Source organism: Lagenorhynchus albirostris, chromosome 4, assembly GCF_949774975.1.
Source record: "Lagenorhynchus albirostris chromosome 4, mLagAlb1.1, whole genome shotgun sequence".
NCBI classification, from domain to species: domain Eukaryota; kingdom Metazoa; phylum Chordata; class Mammalia; order Artiodactyla; family Delphinidae; genus Lagenorhynchus; species Lagenorhynchus albirostris.
The window spans coordinates 84594699-84614883 of NC_083098.1; the positions used below are offsets into that span (position 1 = coordinate 84594699).

General features: G+C 39.2%; 1 protein-coding gene across 3 annotated transcripts in view; it reads left to right on the forward strand.

Annotated features, from left to right (window-relative positions):
- SMIM14 (small integral membrane protein 14) overlaps nucleotides 1-20185 on the forward strand; it is a 71687-nt gene that overhangs the window by 25498 nt on the left and 26004 nt on the right. For all 3 annotated transcript variants that reach the window (XM_060148317.1, XM_060148319.1, XM_060148318.1), the window contains exon 2: nucleotides 959-1068. In XM_060148317.1, the coding sequence (XP_060004300.1) occupies nucleotides 994-1068 (75 nt within the window). In that variant the 5' untranslated portion in view covers nucleotides 959-993. The remainder of the gene's footprint in view (nucleotides 1-958; nucleotides 1069-20185) is intronic.

Sequence of the window (20185 nt, forward strand, 5' to 3'; positions counted from 1 at the left end):
TAACTCATTTTTTTCTTCTAGAGGGCTTTCTTGGTAGGATAAAGGCTGCAAAGTTGCCTTAGTCAGCTTAGGCTGTTATAGTAAAATAGCACAGACTGAGTGGCCTAAACCAGCGGTCCCCAACCTTTTTGCAGCAGGGACCAATTTCATGGAAGATAATTTTTCCACGGGGGGTGGGGAGGGATGGTTCAGGTGGTAATGTGAGCCATGGGGAGCCCCAGATGAAGCTTAGCTCACTCACCGGCCACTCACCTCCTGCCATGAGGCCTGGTTCCTAACAGGGCGAGGACCAATAGCCGTCCCGGGGGTTGGGGACCTCTGGCTTAAACAACAAACATTTATTTCTCACAGTTCTGGATTCTGGGAGGCCCGTGATCAAGGTGTTGGCAGATTCAGTGTCTGGTGGAGTCTCTTCCTACTTTGTAGATGGATGCCTTCTTGCTGTATCTTCACATGTTAAAGAGAGAGAGATATCAGTCTCTTCTTTAAGGGCACTAATCACATTTATAAGGGCTCCACTCTCATGACCTCATTACCTCCCAAAGGCCCTGCCTCCAAATACCATCCCCTTGGGGATTAAGGCTTCAACATACGAATTTTAGTGGGGACACATTCAGTCCATAGCAGTACTGGGGCTAACAAAGTTTAAGGATTTGGTAATTAAGCAGAGTAGGGCTCTAGTATCATCAGCTTCACAGATGGGGCCAGTATAGAGTATCTGAAGACATTTGCATTTACAGGAAATCAGTTTGATGGTAAAGTGGTAGCCAATCATTTGTATAGATTCATAATTCATATAAGATTAGTAATAAATTCATAGATTTAAGTCATTAATAAATATGAACTATACTTAATTTAAGAAAACTATTATGAATCTATACATACATGAATTCTTTATAGTTCAAGAGAAAGAGTAATTCTGAATAGTAGTCTTATGATATTTTTTCCTTCCTCCTAGATTTAAACAGTCAAGTTAAATCAAGCTGGGTAATCATGGCAGAAGGTGGATTCGATCCCTGTGAATGTGTTTGCTCTCATGAACATGCGATGAGAAGGCTGATCAATCTGGTGAGATGAACAGAACAGTCCTATTCAGAACTCAACTGTACCGCTCTGTCTTGTTTTTGGGAGCATGTTGTTTATTGGAAGATTTTCATCTGATGGGCACTAAAAATTATTTCATAATTGAAATTCCACAGTGGTTTAAGTCATAATGGTTAAAATGCTTGCCAGCAGTTCTTTTATTAGAGATAAAAACAGATTGCTGTCTTTATTTATGGTAGATGTTTGTTGGCGAAATTCACCATCATGGGTGGGAAACACATTTGTGTAAAGGATTTTCTGTTCCGTATTTTTTTTTTTTGGCCACACCATGTGGCACGTGGGATCTTAGTTCTCTGACCAGGGATCGAACCGATGCTCCCTGCATTGAAGCGCGGAGTCTTAACCACTGGACCGCCAGGGAAGTCCTCTGTTCTGTATTAATGCATATGATTTTTGACTATACGGAGCTTGCTTACCTGATAAACTGCTATGAAGTCACACTTCCACTTATGATATAGTTCAAATCCTACTCCAACAAATGGCATGACAATAAAAATCTCTATATAGTTTATTTCCAGATCCAAATCAATTATTTGACAGAGGCAGATTTCTGAACAACAGGCTTTGAGTGTAGTGAGATTTCAACTGTAGGTTTTTATAGACTTTTTTTTTTTTTTTTTTTTTGCTGTACGTGGGCCTCTCACTGTTGTGGCCTCTCCCGTTGCGGAGCCCAGGCTCTGGACGCGCAGGCTCAGCGGCCATGGTTCATGGGCCCAGCCGCTCCACGGCGTGTGGGATCCTCCCGGACCGGGGCCACGAACCCGTGTCCCCTGCATCGGCAGGCGGACTCTCAGCCACTGCGCCACCAGGGAAGCTCCTTTATAGACTTTTAAAGCTTAAATACAGGGCTGTTTTTGTACTGTACTTTATACGTTTTATATACAAAGGAAACATTTGACCATTATTAACAATAAAGTACAATTGACCCTTGAACAGCATAGGTTTGAACTCTCAGGGTTCACTTACATGCGGATTTTTTTTCAGTAGTAAATACTGCAGTACTACACCATCTGCAGTTAGTTGAATCCAAGGATGTAGAACTGCATATTTGGAGGAATTGCGTTTACTGAGGGCTGACTATAAGTTACATGCAGATTTTCAACTGTATGGCGGGTTAGCGTCCCTAACCCCTTCGTTGTTCAAGGGTCAACTGTATATTATTATTATGTTATACATTATAACAACATTTTGCTGTTTTAAAATACTCTTGTACCGGGGTATATTATTATAGGCCAGTTAATAAAGGCAGGTACAAACATTTGCTGGAATACTTGAATAAGCAAGTTTTCTGCTCACTCATTGTCTGTGTACAGTGATCAGAAGTACATTGATTGTGAATGATGTTCCTTCAAGAATTAGCATATACTAGGACTTACGATCCTTAAGAATGCCTTAGAGGGATAGAAACAAACTAAGAACTTATAAATTAAATCAGACTCTTGTGAGTATAGAAATAAAATGGCAATGTCATATCTCTGGTAATTGATGTAAAAATAGATTAATCTGAGAAGAGTTTAAAAAATATTTTCTCCTGTTTATGAAGTTTGAGCTGATAGTTTTTAATGTCTTATTTCAATCAAACATAAGGCAAATTTTTTTCAAATTACTCTGATATTAGGAACAAAAAATAGACTTGTAATTTAATTGTGGTAAAATTTCCCAGTAGATTAGTTTTTAATAAGGGCTACTACCTCTTTTTATTTCTTAGTATAGTATTTTTTATTTTTAACATGCTTTATTCTATTAGCTTTGCTGCTTTTTAAGAGATGACTAAAACTAAGCCCTACTTTTTTAGGATTCCCTGTACACTTTACTTTAGTAGATTGTCAAGGAAGCCATGTTTAGCTTTTTTTTTCTTTTTCTAATGGGCACACTAATTCATGCTTGATGGGACGTTACTTATAGCATTCTTGGTTTGAAATACTTTGTAATTGTGTGAAAATAGATTTTAGATTTTTACAGATCTTTTAAAAGTCCACATTTTTTAGTGTAGGGTGGATATTTTCACACAATATAAATTACTGATGGATGATCCCCTTATGTATAACATGCTGATAGCAGTATTGAAGATTCCAGAGGGAGGAGAAACTCATTTGATTCATTAAGGAAACTTGCTGGCAAAGTTTGATAGATGTTTGTTTGAATTGAATTGTGCTTTTTAATTTTTATTTCATGTGTATTTCTTCTTTTATTTAAATTCAGAATCAAGCAGCATTTTTGGATCATATCTACATTGTTGATATTTAAGTGGTTTCTAAACATTTTTCCTAAGAAGTATCGTTAGAAATATGGTCTCTAAATTCAGAAATTCAAAGATTTATGAATAATACTATTTATTGTAGCATTATTTATAGTAATAAAAAGTTATAAGCAACCTTAATGTTGACTAGTAGGACAGTGGTTATATCATGGAAATTCATATGGTAAAATCTTGTTTACAATAGTTGTCTTTGAAAAATATTTTAAAACAAGGGAGATGTGTGTGTTATATGAAATGAAAAAAAAAAGATGTACAAATGGCGTTTAGTAGATCTTGCGTTTGTGTACACATACACCCACACACCCACCCATTTCATGTACATGTGTGCATAGGAAGAAAGACTAGAAGAGAGTACACCGAAATGTTAAAAGTGGTTATCTCTGGATTCTGGAATATGGGCTGAGGCTTCTCTTTTATACTTTCTTGTCTTTTCTGTGATAATAAATCTTATAATCAGAAAAAGGTTATCTAACAAAAACTATCAGTATTTTCATTTAAACGTCATTGTATTCTTTTGTAATATGTCAATACTAGACTTTTCTACCTCTCATGCATCCATTATCTTCTACTCATAATTTATAGGACCTTTTTTCCCCAGTATGTGTTATCTTATTACCCTGTGGAACTCTTAAGTCTACAGCCTATATTTTATTTTATTTTATTTTATTTATTTATTTATTTAAATTTATTTTTTTTTATTTATTTATTTTTGGCTGCGTTGGGTCTTTTGTTGCTGCGCGCGGGCTTTCTCTAGTTGCGGTAAGCGGGGGCTACTCTTCGTTGAGGTGCGCGGGCTTCTCATTACGGTGGCTTCTCTTGTTGCGGAGCACGGGTTCTAGGTGCACAGGCTTCAGTAGTTGTAGTATGCAGGCTCAGTAGTTGTGGCACATGGGCTTAGTTGCTCCGCAGCATGTGGGATCTTCCTGGACCAGGGCTCAAACCCGTGTCCCGTGCATTGGCAGGCGGATTCTTAACCACTGCACCACCAGGGAAGCCCCAGCCTATGTTTTAAAAGCAATTTATCTAAGGGTATAATTTTTCTATATTAGTTATAACTACCAGAATTTAGATGTCTGCATGCTTAGGAAGCTCATAGATACAGTAATACTGTGTTATAGTATGATAACAGTGCACAGATTTATTCTCATTTTTTTAAAAATGGACATCTAATTCATCTTTGTAATAGTGTACCATGTCATTAATTTCAAGTTCTAATTTGGAATTTTTATTATTTTTGACCTTATGTAATAAAATTGGATTTTCTTGTGTATGATGGATATTTTCACACAATATAAATTACTGGTGGATGATCCCCTTATGTATAACATGCTGATAGCAGTATTGAAGATTCCAGAGGGAGGAGAAACTCATTTGGGGAAACTTGAAGATTTTAATGATTTTTTTATGGTTAGCTCATTAGTTGTATGTTGGATTGCAATTTTTGTTTTGCCTGTTCTGTGGAAATAGATGGGCTTTGCCAAGGGATATATTCAGCTTAGAAGCAGTTAAGATTTTACCATTAGTTCCTTTCCATTTTAATAAAGTTCTCTTCATTCACAATTTAAAACTAATTTATTTTCCTGATTTAGTAATGATTTCAGTTAAGGTTCTTCACTATAAGTAATAGTTTTAGGTGATTTAAGCAGAAAAGGACATATTAAAAAAATATTATGTGGCTCACATTGGATAACCTGGCATGGAAAATGAATAGGATCAAAGGGAATGTAAGTGCCAAAACGAGCCCATGCTCCAAAACAGCCCAGCCAAAAAGCGGCTGCTCCTGAATTCCAGACTTTTGTGTATCCAACTGTTGATGCAACATCTCCATTTGGACAAATAGTAGACATTTTGTACTTGATGTGTGCATAACTGAACTTTTCTTGTCCCCAACCTTATACTTCTGTCTTCTCTATTTTTTTTTTCTTTTGGCCACTCCATGAGGCTTAGTTCCCCGACCAGGGATTGAACCCGGGCCACGGCAGTGAAAGTACCGAGTCCTAATCACTGGACCGCCAGGGAGTTCCCTGTCTTCTCTATTCACTCCATTATTCTGATTGCTCAGGCAACAGCTTTTGTGTCATCTTTTACTCTGTTCTTTCAACCCCATGGCTAATGCAGAACCAAATCCCTTTGGCTCAATCTTAAAAATATATATCCAGAATCCAGCCATTTCTCACACCTCCAGTGAAACACCCTGGTCTAACCTACCATCATCTCTTGCCTAGGTTATTGAAATTAGCCTCCTTGTTGGTCTCCTTGCCTCTACCCTCTTGCCATCTCCATTTTCTTCAACTTTAGTCTCACTACAGGAGTTGAAATGATCTATTTCCGATAAGTCAGGTAATGTTCCTCCTTTCCTCAAAATTCTGCAGTAGTTCCCCATGACACTCATAGTGGAAAAAAAACAAAATTTATGTGGCCCTATGTGATCTGTCCCCCTTCACTCCCCTGGTTCCCGTTTGCTCACTTTGTTCTACCGTTTCTGGCTGCCTTGCCATTCCTGAAAATACAGGTCACATACAAAGGATCAAGTGTCTAAATGGCTTTTAGACTTTTCAATAGCAAAACTGGAAGGCATTAGCACAGTGACTTTAAATTCTGAATGGAAATTATTACCAATCCATTATTCTATATCCAACCAAACTATCAAATAGGAGGAGAGTCTTCAAAATTTTTACCTCATGTACCTTTTCTTAGCTGGTTACTAGAGGATGAACTGTTTTTCACCAAGATGTAAACATAAACCAAGAAAGAAGAAATTTCGAGTGTAGAAAGCAGTAGATCCAGCATATGAGAGAGGCAAAAGTAATTTCCAAGGTGATGGTGAATGGAGATCCCAGGATAATGGTGAAGGGACATTCCAGGGTTATAACTACCCACATGCTTTCTTGATAAAGGAAGCTGTTTGTATACCCTAACTGCTCACCCAGCCTAGTCCTTCATTAATAAATACGAACAGAAAAACAAGCAAAGAGTTGAAGAAAATAAAAGGACTACAATGTGGTCGCAGGTACAGCTACATTAGAAGACAAGATGAAATAGTTAGATCCTTCTAATATGAAAAGTCATTATGAATGTATAGCTATAAATGCAGACCCATACAAGGATGTTATGCTGTTCTTAAGTACCACCAGCAACATGATTTTTTGAAATGGTAAAGTTTCAAAGTCACCAAATTCTTGGTAGAGTCATAAACAAAACTAAGTATAGTCTTCCCTTGATTTAAATGTGAAAGTCCAGTTAAATTCCTCGATAATTCTGTGTCGAATATAACCATCCAAAAAATACTTTGTGTTTTTCTTTGAAATGGAATTAGATTATATTATAGGCTCAAGTTTTTCACTTAGTGCATGTGTGGCAGGACCTTTGAAAGTTAGGGGGGATACAAGCCAGTCACAACAACCAAAGAACTGCCTCTCAGATATCCGTATGCCCTAGTACTGACACATTTGAGAACCTTTGAATAGGGGGGAGAATTAGGGTTTATTTAAAAAAAAAAAAAAAAGAAAAAGGAAAACCAAGTAAGCTGAAGGCAGGCAGGAAGAAAGAAGAGAAGCATAGTTAATAGAAAGCATAAAGTAAAATGTTATGTGTAAGTGGATTATACTTATTAATAGAGACAGGTTGGAGTTTTTAAATGCTGTTGTTTATCAAGGGAGACAGACACTGAAAACAAAATCTCATAGATAAGTGATAAAAGGAGCAGGGGTGTAGGGGAAGCTGTCCCCAAAGAATGTGATACTCTTAATCTCAGACAAAATTAATTCAAAGCCAAAACAGTTGAACACAGGAATACTACTGACAAAAGAGAGAATCCATCACGTCTGGGACAAACTGTTTATGTCCCAAACAACAGAGAATGCAAAAACAATTAGAAATAAAAGAAGAAACATATTTTAGAAGTATCTGAGAAATGTTAGTGAAAGCCATAGAGATGCCTTTGCAGGTTAAGGTTAGAGTATGTGTAGGTCAGGATAATGTTTGTAAATGCATAGAAGAGGTTCCAAGGAATATATCTCAGATTCATAGCAGTGGTTATATTGGGGAGAGTTTGAAGGGAATGTAGGCACTATTTTAAACCCACAGAAATCCTCTGATGTCGATCTTCCTTTTACAAATGAGGACACTGAGGTTTTCCCAGGTATTGGAGCCGGCCAGGGAGTGGCAGAGGCACATTCGAGCTTGGCATTAGCTCCAGGCCCTGTGCTGTTTCTTCGGTACCATGATCTGCTCTGCTTCCTGTCGGTTTCCTTCAGGTACCTTAAAAAAAGCACTATATTTGCAGTCAAGGAGGCGGTAGAGGGATAGGAGAAAACTGTGGGAGAGAGACTCTTCACTCTATTTTTACCTTTTAAAACTATGAGAGTACATTACCTATTCAAATATTAACTTAAAAATAAAACTTTGTAAGCATCTTCAGAGGTATTATAGGCAGGACAGTTCTATAGAAAAACTAGTAATCACAGACTTTTTCCACTGAAGAATAAAATTTTTGAATGCACTGTTACGTGATTTGCAAAGAAAATGTATTCTACCATGTTTAGCTTTTTAATAATTTTAATAAGACTGTATTCTCATCTTACCTTTGTTGATTTCTAAATTGGTACAATTTTTTCTCATGTTAAAAATTTGTATGCCTTCTAAGGCTAAATGGACATAAACAGCAATTCAAACTCTTTACTATTGCCTCACCAGTTCTATGTACATTTTGATTATTTAACTGCTAAGCTGTACCAGTACAAAGAATATAAATCTGATTTTCATGCATTTTATTGTATTGGGTTGACCAAAAAGTGCCTTTGGTTTTTAAGTAAAAGTAAGAGACACGTTTTTCATTTTCACCAAGAACTTTATTGAACAATGTAGTCACCCTTTTGTTCCACTACCTTCTGTCATTTTTCAGCCAACTTCATACTTCCATCTTCCCAAAACTATTTTTTTTATAAATTTATTTATTTATTTTTGGCTGTGTTGGGTCTTCATTGCTGTGTGCAGGCTTTCTCTAGTTGCAGCGAGTGGGGGTTACTCTTCATTGCGGTGCACAGGCTTCTCATTGCGGTGGCTTCTCCTGTTGCGGAGCACGGGCTCTAGGCGTGTGGGCTTCAGTCGTTGCGGCGCGTGGGCTCAGTAGTTGTGGCTCGCAGGCTTAGTTGCTCCGTGGCATGTGGAATCTTCCTGGACCAGGGCTTGAACCCACGTCTCCTGCATTGGCAGGCAGATTCTTAACTACTGCGCCACCAGGGAAGTCCTTTCCAAAACATGTTATCTTTTTGAGCAAAGAACTGTTCCAGGTTCCTTTTACGGTCTTCCAGGGAATGGAAATTTTTTTCTATTAAGAGAATTTTGTAAAGACTGAAATAAATGGAAATTTGAAGGTTCAATATCTGGTGAATACGGCAGATGAATCAGAACTTCCCAGCCAAGCTGTAACAATTTTTGCCTGATCATCAAAGAAACATGTGGTCTTGTGTTATCCTGATACAATATTATGCATTTTCTCTTGACTAATTCTGGATGCTTTTCGTCAAGTGCTGCTTTCAGTTGGTCTAATTTGGAGCAGTAGTTGTTGGAATTAATTGTTTGGTTTTCCGGAAGGAGCTTATAATAGAGGACTCCCTTGCAATCCCACCATATACACAATCCAGCCTTCTTTGGATGATAACCGGCCTTTGGTGTGGTTGGTGGTGGTTCATTTCACTTGCCCCACCATCTCTTCCGTTCCACATTATTGTACATTATCCACTTTTCCTCACCCATCACAATTTGTTTTAAAAACAGAACGTTTTCATTACGTTTCAAATGCAGAAATATGGTCAAGAAGGTTTTTTTCTGCTTGACTTAACGCAGAACCCAAACATCAAAGAGATTAACATAACCAAGCTGGTGCAGATGATTTTCAGTGCTTGATTTGGATATTTTGAGTATGTCGGCTATCTCCTGCGTGGTATAACGTTGATTGTTCTCAATTAATGTTTCAATTTGATCGCTATCAACTTCAACTGGTCTACCCGACCGTGGAGCATCGTCCAGTGAGAAATCTCCAGCGCGAAACTTCACAAACCACTTTTGACATGTTTGATCAGTCACAGCACCTTCTCCATACACTGCACAAAATCTTTTTTTGCATTTCAGTCGTTTTTACCTTTCTTGAAATAATAAAGCATAATATGCCGAAACTGTTGCTTTTTTTCTTCCATCTTCAGTATTAAAATGGCTAAACAGAAGTTCACCAGTTTTGATAAGTCTTTTTTTAAATGCACGCTGATATGAGAGCTGTCACATACAATCTAAAAAAATTGTTTCGAATGAAGTTAAAGACAACTAAGTTGCTACTAGAGCCATGTTAACGGAAAAGAACGAACAAACTTTTTGGCCAACCCAATATATCTGCAATATGGACTTTTAAAGCAAATGACTGTATCACTGTATTCTTAACAGGAGTGTTTTAAATGATACCTTATAAACAGTGTTTCAGTTCAAGGTTGGTAAGACTGCAGTACAAAGAATGCCCATTTTGGGGTGCTCATGACAAGTAAAGCTTTACTTATTCTATTGGCATGTTTCCTTCCTATGATTTAATTACACCCTTGGGTTACACAGGTATTAGACTGTTTTTAATGCAGTTGTATTTTGCCAGGTAAGTGTTTTGCCAGGATTTGTTTGCCAGGTTTTGTTTGTCTCAGGAATGTTCAGAAACATTAAAAAATGGAGGCATTATCTGACATTACAGGCATTTTTCTAACCTAATCTAATACTATAATTAGAACTTTAATGTTTTACTCATTAAATACTGGCTAAGAAGACTTAAAGAGGTGGATAAGAATATACAGTGAGTCCCTTTCAATTAAAATCGGATATCTTGGGAGACTTCCGGGAAGATGGTGGAAGAGTAAGACGCAGAGATCACCTTCCTCCCCACAGATACACCAGAAATACATCTACACGTGGAACAGCTCCTACAGAACACCTACTGAATGCTGGCAGAAGACCTCAGACCTCCCAGAAACCCCCCACGTAACTGGGTAGGGCAAAAGAATAAACAGACGGAAGGATAGGGACGGGTCCTGCACCAGCGGGAGGGAGCTGTGAAGGAGGAAAAGTGTCCACACACTAGGAAGCCCCTTCGCGGGCGGAGACTGCGGGTGGCGGAGCGGGGGAGCTTCGGAGCCGCGGAGGAGAGCACAGCAACAGGGGTGCGGAGGGCAAAGCGGAGAGATTCCAGCGCAGAGGATCAGGGCCGACCGGCACTCACCAGCCAAGAGGCTTGTCTGCTCACCCGCCGGGGCGGGCGGGGCTGGGAGCTGAGGCTCGGGCTTCAGTCGGAGCACCGGGGGAGGACTGGGGTTGGCGCCGTGAACACAGCCTGCAGGACGTTAGTGCACCGCGGCTAGCCGGGAAGGAGTCTGGGGAAAAGTCTGGACCTGCCGAAGAGGCAAGAGACTTTTTCTTCCCTCTTTATTTCCTGGTGCGCGAGGAGAGGGGATTAAGAACGCTGCTTCAAGGAGCTCCAGAGACGGGCGCGAGCCGCGGCTAAAAGTGCGGACCCCAGAGACAGACATGAGACGCTAAGGCCGCTGCTACTGCCACCAAGAAGCGAACACAGGTCACTATCCACACACCCTTCCAGGGAGCCTGTGCAGCCCGCCACTGCCAGGGTCCCGGGATCCAGGGACAACTCCCCCGGGAGAACGCACGGCACACCTCAGGCTGGCTCAACGTCATGCCGGCCTCTGCCGCCGCAGGCCCGCCCCGCACTCCGTGCCCCTACCTCCCCCGTCCTAAGTGAGCCAGAGCTCCTGAATCAGCAGCTCCTTTAACCCCATCCTGTCTGAGCGAAGAACAGATGCCCTCCGGCGACCTACACGCAGAGGCGGGTCCGAATCCAAAGCTGAGCCCCTGGGAGCTGTGAGAACAAAGAAGAGAAAGGGAAATCTCTCCCAGCAGCCACAGAAGCAGTGGATTAAAGCTCCACCATCAACTTGATGTACCCTGCATCTGTGGAATACATGAATAGACAACGAATCATCCCAAATTAAGGAGCCGTGTGGATGAAAGGCTCTTGGTGCTGCAGCCAGGAGTTAGTGCTGTGCCTCTGAGGTGGGAGAGCCAACTTCAGGACACCGGTCCACAAGAGGCCTCCCAGCTGCACATAATATCAAATGGCGAAAATCTCCCAGAGATCTCCATCTCAACGCCAGCACCCAACTTCACTCAACGACCAGCAAGCTACAGTGCTGGACATCCTATGCCAAACAACTAGTAAGACAGGAACACAAACCCACCCATTAGCAGAGAGGCTGCCCAAAATCATAATAAGTCTACAGACACCCCAAAACACACCACCAGACGTGGACCTGCCCACCAGAAAGACAAGATCCAGCCTCATCCACCAGAACACAGGCACTAGTACCCTCCACCAGGAAGCCTGCACAACCCACTGAACCAACCTTAGCCACTGGGGACAGACACCAAAAACAACAGGAACTACGAACCTTCAGCCTGCAAAAAGGAGACCCCAAACACAGTAAGTTAAGCAAAATGAGAAGACAGAAAAACACACAGCAGATGAAGGAGAAAGATAAAAACCCACCAGACCTAACAAATGAAGAGGAAATAGGCAGTCTACCTGAAAAAGAATTCAGAATAATGATAGTAAAGATGATCCAAAATCTTGGAAATAGAATAGACAAAATGCAAGAAACATTTAACAAGGACCTAGAAGAACTAAAGGTGAAACAAACAATGATGAACAACACAATAAATAAAAATACTCTAAAAAAATACTCTAGATGGGATCAATAGCAGAATAACTGAGGCAGAAGAACGGATAAGTGACCTGGAAGATAAAATAGTGGAAATAACTAATGCAGAGCAGAATAAAGAAAAAAGAATGGAAAGAACTGAGGACAGTCTCAGAGACCTTTGGGACAACATTAAACGTGCCAACATTCGAATTATAGGGGTTCCAGAAGAAGAAGAGAAAAAGAAAGGGACTGAGAAAATATTTGAAGAGATTATAGTTGAAAACTTCCCTAATATGGGAAAGGAAATAGTTAATCAAGTCCAGGAAGCACAGAGAGTCCCATACAGGATAAATCCAAGGAGAAATACGCCAAGACACATATTAATCAAACTGTCAAAAATTAAATACAAAGAAAACATATTAAAAGCAGCAAGGGAAAAACAACAAATAACACACAAGGGAATCCCCATAAGGTTAACAGGATCTCATTCAGATTTGATGGAGAAATTAAAACCTTTACAGATAAGCAAAAGCTGAGAGAGTTCAGCACCACCAAACCAGCTCTACAACAACTGCTAAAGGAACTTCTCTAGGCAAGAAACACAAGAGAAGGAAAAGACCTACAATAACGAACCCAAAACAGTTAAGAAAATGGGAATGGGAACATACATATCGATAATTACCTTAAATGTAAATGGACTAAATGCTCCCACCAAAAGACGCAGATTGGCTGAATGGATACAAAAACAAGACACATATATTTGCTGTCTACAAGAGACCCACTTCAGACCTAGAGACACATACAGACTGAAAGTAAGGGGATGGAAAAAGGTATTTCATGCAAATGGAAACCAAAAGAAAGCTGAAGTAGCAATTCTCGTATCAGACAAAATAGACCTTAAAATAACGACTATTAGAAGAGACAAAGAAGGACACTACATAATGATCAAGGGATCAATCCAAGAAGAAGATATAACAATTGTAAATATTTATGCACCCAACATAGGAGCACCTCAATACATAAGGCAAATACTAACAGCCATAAAAGGGGAAATCGACAGTAACACATTCATAGTAGGGGACTTTAACACCCCACTTTCACCAATTGACAGATCATCCAAAATGAAAATAAATAAGGAAACACAAGTTTTAAATGATACATTATACAAGATGTACTTAATTGATATTTATAGGACATTCCATCCAAAAACCACAGAATACACATTTTTCTCAAGTGCTCATGGAACATTCTCCAGGATAGATCATATCTTGGGTCACAAATCAAGCCTTGGTAAATTTAAGAAAATTGAAATTGTATCAAGTATCTTTTCTGACCACAACGCTATGAGACTAGATATCAATTACAGGAAAAGATCTGTAAAAAATACAAACACATGGAGGCTAAACAATACACTACTTAATAACGAAGTGATCACTGAAGAAATCAAAGAGGAAATCAAAAAATACCTAGAAACAAATGACAATGGAGACACAACGACTCAAAATCTATGGGATGCAGCAAAAGCCGTTCTAAGAGGGAAGTTTATAGCAATACAATCCTACCTTAAGAAACAGGAAACATCTCGAATAAACAACCTAACCTTGCACCTAAAGCAATTAGAGAAAGAAGAACAAAGAAACCCCAAAGTTAGCAGAAGGAAAGAAATCATAAAAATCAGATCAGAAATAAATGAAAAAGAAATGAAAGAAACGATAGCAAAGTTCAGTAAAACTAAAAGCTGATTCTTTGAAAGGTTAAACAAAATTGATAAACCATTAGCCAGACTCATCAAGAAAAAAAGGGAGAAGACTGAAATCAATAGAATTAGAAATGAAAAAGGAGAAGTAACAACTGACACTGCAGAAATACAAAAGATCATGAGAGATTACTACAAGCAACTCTATGCCAATAAAATGGACAACTTGCAAGAAATGGACAAATTCTTAGAAAGGCACAACCTGCCAAGACTGAATCAGGAGGAAACAGAAAATATAAACAGACCAATCACAAGCACTGAAATTGAAACTGTGATTAAAAATCTTCCAACAAACAAAAGCCCAGGACCAGATGGCTTCACAGGTGAATTCTATCAAACATTTAGAGAAGAGCTATCACCTATCCTTCTCAAACTCTTCCAAAATATAGCAGAGGGAGGAACACTCCCCAACTCATTCTACGAGGCCACCATCACCCTGATACCAAAACCAGACAAGGATGTCACAAAGAAAGAAAACTACAGGCCAATATCACTGATGAACATAGATGCAAAAATCCTCAACAAAATACTAGCAAACAGAATCCAACAGCACATTAAACGGATCATACACCATGATCAAGTGGGGTTTATTCCAGGAATGCAAGGATTCTTCAGTATACGCAAATCAATGTGATACACCATATTAACAAATTGAAGGAGAAAAACCATATGATCCTCTCAATAGATGCAGAGAAAGCTTTTGACAAAATTCAACACCCATTTATGATAAAAACCCTGCAGAAAGTAGGCATAGAGGGAACTTTCCTCAACATAATAAAGGCTATATATGACAAACCCACAGCCAACATCGTCCTCAATGGTGAAAAACTGAAAGCATTTCCACTAAGATCAGGAACAAGACAAGGTTGCCCACTCTCACCACTCTTATTCAACATAGTTTTGGAAGTTTTAGCCACAGCAATCAGAGAAGAAAAGGAAATAAAAGGAATCCAAATCGGAAAGGAAGAAGTAAAGCTGTCACTATTTGCAGATGACATGATACTATACATAGAGAATCCTAAAGATGCTACCAGAAAACTACTAAAGCTAATCAATGAATTTGGTAAAGTAGCAGGATACAAAATTAATGCACAGAAATCTCTGGCATTCCTATACACTAAGGATGAAAAATCTGAAAGTGAAATCAAGAAAACAGTCCCATTTACCACTGCAACAAAAAGAATAAAATATCTAGGAATAAACCTACCTAAGGAGACAAAAGACCTGTATGCAGAAAATTATAAGACACTGATGAAAGAAATTAAAGATGATACAAATAGATGGAGACTTATACCATGTTCTTGGATTGGAAGAATCAACATTGTGCAAATGACTCTACTACCCAAAGCAATCTACAGATTCAATGCAATCCCTATCAAACTACCACTGGCATTTTTCACAGAACTAGAACAAAAAATTTCACAATTTGTATGGAAACACAAAAGACCCCGAATAGCCAAAGCAATCTTGAGAACGAAAAACGGAGCTGGAGGAATCAGGCTCCCTGACTTCAGACTATACTACAAAGCTACAGTAATCAAGACAGTATGGTACTGGCACAAAAACAAAAATATAGATCAATGGAACAGGATAGAAAGCCCAGAGATAAACCCACGCACATATGGTCACCTTATCTTTGATCAAGGAGGCAGGAATGTACAGTGGAGAAAGGACAGCCTCTTCAATAAGTGGTGCTGGGAAAACTGGACAGCTACATGTAAAAGTAGGAGATTGGATCACTCCCTAACACCATGCACAAAGATAAGCTCAAGGTGGATTAAAGACCTAAATGTAAGGCCAGAAACTATCAAACTCTTAGAGGAAAACATAGGCAGGACACTCTATGACATAAATCACAGCAAGGTCCTTTTTGACCCACCTCCTAGAGAAATGGAAATAAAAACAAAAATGGGACCTAATGAAACTTCAAAGCTTTTGCGCAGCAAAGGAAACCATAAACAAGACCAAAAGACAACCCTCAGAATAGGAGAAAATATTTGCAAATGAAGCAACTGACAAAGGATTAATCTCCAAAATTTATAAGCAGCTCATGCAGCTCAATAACAAAAAAACAAACAACCCAATCCAAAAATGGGCAGAAGACCTAAATAGACATTTCTCCAAAGAAGATATACAGACTGCCAACAAACACATGAAAGAATGCTCAACATCACTAATCATGAGAGAAATGCAAATCAAAACTACAATGAGATATCATCTCACACCAGTCAGAATGGCCATCATCAAAAAATCTAGAAACAGTAAATGCTGGAGAGGGTGTGGAGAAAAGGGAACCCTCTTACACTGTTGGTGGGAATGTAAATTGATACAGCCACTGTGGAGAACAGTATGGAGGTTCCTTAAAAAACTACAAATAGAACTACCATATGACCCAGCAATCCCACTACTGGGCATATACCCTGAGAAAACCATAATTCAAAAAGAGTCATGTACCAAAATGTTCATTGCTCTATTTACAATAGCCCGGAGATGGAAACAATCTGAGTGTCCATCATTGGATGAATGGATAAAGAAGATGTGGCGCATATATACAATGGAATATTATTCAGCCATAAAAAGAAACGAAATTGAGCTATTTGTAATGAGGTGGATAGACCTAGAGTCTGTCATACAGAGTGAAGTAAGTCAGAAAGAGAGAGACAAATACTGTATGCTAATACATATATATGGAATTTAAGGAAAAAAATGTCATGAAGAACCTAGGGGTGAAACAGGAATAAAGACACAGACTTACTAGAGCATGGACTTGCGGATATGGGGAGGGGGAAGGGTAAACTGTGACAAAGCGAGAGAGAGGCATGGACATATATACACTACCAAATGTAAGGTAGATAGCTAGTGGGAAGCAGCCGCATAGCACAGGGAGATCAGCTCCGTGCTTTGTGATCGCCTGGAGGGGTGGGATAGGGAGGGTGGGAGGGAGGGAGATGGAAGCTGGAAGAGATGGGAACATATGTATATATATAACTGATTCATTTTGTTGTGAAGCTGAAACTAACATACCATTGTAAAGCAATTATACTCCAATAAAGATGTTAAAATGAAAAAAGAAAAACGTAATCAGTACTGAAAATGAATTAAAAATGAGACATAAAATGCAAAAAAAAAATGGGATATCTTTATCATGTTACATACAGTTCTGTGTTTCATTACTTGTTAACATGGGAATATGCCTATGGATAAATACGGGTTTTTATTGATGTAGTAGTAGAATACTACTAGATATGTAGAAAGATGCCAACACAAAATCATAGTCTAATTATAAATCATTCTTTTAAGTTGTAGGTTTTTTGGTGTGTGTCTCCTCTGAGGTTAGTTTTGTTTTTAAGGAGGTATTACCTTATAACTGGTATATCTAGTTGTTTGGGTTTTTTAAAAATCACTTATATTTCCTTACAACCATAAAGATGGCCTGGCGAGAGACTTTTTCAGTTCCCCATTTGCAGAATTATTCTGTTTTTATCCTCTTCTGCTCTCTTGCCACCTACTTCTCCTGTTCTCCTTGACTGGCTGTCTCTTGGTATACAGTTTCTTCTATTAATGATAGGGGTTCCAGAAAGAGAACAGATGGATTTAGAAATGTGAATTTAGGTTATGCTTTGTGTTTTTCCTCCTTTCTGTTGTAAACTAAGGTTTGGAATGCAGATAATCCCCCTTTTGTTTGTTTGTTTTGAGCTCTGTATTTCAGCTCTAATCTAAACCGTGTAACTGAAACTTCTGCATCTCTAATTTACTTACATTTGTTTCCGTATTAAAGTACTGTAAGCATGTGATCTGGGAGATCATTGGTCAGATTCCCCTTACAAGCCTGAAGGCCTTGTAAATTGTGACTAATGTCCACTGTACTTAAATAAGTCACGTTAAGTAAGGCCTATTATTGGCCTTTTCCTGGAAGATGTATGCCTGAAAAGTTTCTTGAGAAACTTCTCTACCCAGCAAATATATCTACTGCTAGTATCTTTTCCTATTAATTTATATTTTTGTAAAATGTTTATTAATATGAATAATATACTAATGTTTTTTCACAAAACCAATACATTAAAAGTAAGCCCAAACTTCTCACTCACTTCTCTATATCTGGCATGTTCCTACTTCCCTAGATGAATTTGGTATGCACCTTCCCGGATCTTTCTCACAAATAAACATTTAGATACTATGGTATATATATTTTATCCCCAATTTAATATTATTTAGCAAGTCCAAGGAACAAAGGAGAGGGACATTATTTTATAGAGAAAAAGGAGTAAGTTGGGAGGTGTTATTTTGAACAAAAACCCATTGGAGAAAAGTGAGAGCTCAGGGTGATGATGGCTTCTCATTGGCTGAGTTGCTGGGGTAGTCAGTTTCTTGTAGGAGATGCAGTGTACATCTTTTCCTGTTGGGGCCTGTGATTGATGATCTTCTGTTGAGGTCTGTAATTGACAATTCTTCTTGTAATTGACATCAGGTTGTACGGTGTGAGGGGACTCCCTTCTGGCCTCCTTCACAGAAGTGAGGTTATGTTTTATTTAAAAGATAAAGTAGCGGGCTTCCCTGGTGGCGCAGTGGTTGAGAGTCTGCCTGCCGATGCAGGGGACGCAGATTCGTGCCCGGGCCCGGGAAGATCCCACATGCCGTGGAGCGGCTAGTACCGTGAGCTACGGCCGCTGAGCCTGCACGTCTGGAACCTGTGCTCCGCAATGAGAGAAGGCCACAACAGTGAGAAGCCCGCGTACTGCAAAACAAAACAAAAAAGATAAAATAGCTAGTGCATGTCCTCATGTCACAAAATTCAAGCAGTACTAAGTGTAGAAATGGAAAAGTGAAAATCTCCTTATGTTCCCCAGCCTCTCATTGCCACTTTACTGATTTTAAGCTATTTACATTTTCTCTTATATTCCCGTTATTATGGCTGTATAACAAATTACCCTAAAACTCAGTGGCATAAGAAAAACCTTTTAATTAAGTTAACAAATTGTGTGTCTAGAGTTCATACAGAGCACAGTGGAGATGGCTTGTCTGCTGCATAATGTCTGGGTTCTTAACTGGACGACTGAGAGGCTGGGAGCGAGAAAAGCATCTGGAGGCTTGCTCACTCACTGTCTGGCAGTTGATGCTGGCTGGTGGCTGAAACCCTACCTAGTACTGTCAGCCAGAACACCTACATACGGCCTTTTCATGTGGCTGCTTGGCTTCCTCACAGCACAGTGGCTTGGTTCCAAGGGCAAGAAGCATCCATCCCGAGAGGATGGGGGAGGGAGAGAACCATGCAGCCTGGATACTTTTTATAACCTAGCCTAAGAAGTCACATACAACACTTCTACTATACTTCTGGTTGTAGCAGTCCTGAGCCTGCTCAGCTTTAAGAGGAGGGGGAATAGACTTCACAACTCTTTTTTAAATTGAGGTATAACTGACAAATAACAGTTTCAGGTGTGCGACTTGTATATATTGGGAAATGATTGTCACGGGTAAGTCTAGTTAACACTTGCTTCCATACACGGTTACAGTTTTTTTTCTTGTGATGAGAACTATTAAGATCTACTCTCTTAGCAACTTTCAAATATGCAATATGTTATTACTAACTATAGTCACTATGCTGTGCATTACATCCCCATAACTTAAATTATTTTGTAACTGGAAGTTTGTACGTTTTGACCCCCTTCACCTATTTCACTCACCTCCCAACCCCCCCACCTCTGGCAACCGCCAATCTGTTCTCTATATCTTTGAGCTTGATCTATTGTTGTTTTAAATTCCTCATATAAGTGAGATCATATGGTATTTGTCTTTCTCTGATTTATTTCACTTAGCATAATTCCCTCAAGGTCCATCCATGTTGTCGCAAAAGGCAAGATTTTGTTCCTTTTTAAGGCTGAATAATAATTGCATTATATTGATATATATATGATGGATATATGTGAGGTGATACCTCATTGTGGTTTTGATTTGCATTTCCCTGATGATTAGTGATATTGAGCATCTCTTCATGTACCTGTTGGCCATCTTTATGTCTTTTTTGGGAAAATGTCTATTGAGATCCTCTGCCTATTTTTTAATCAGATTGTTTATTTGGCTATTGAATTATATGAGTTCTTTATATATTTTGGATATTTAACCCCTTATCTGATATATGATGTGCAAATATCTCCTCCCATTCAATAAGTTGCCTTTTCTTTTTTTTTTTTGCGGTACGCGGGCCTCTCACTGTTGTGGCCTCTCCCGCTGCTGGAGCACAGGCTCTGGACGTGCACGCTCAGCGGCCATGGCTCACGGGCCTAGCCACTCCGCGTCATGTGGGATCTTCCCAGACCGGGGCAC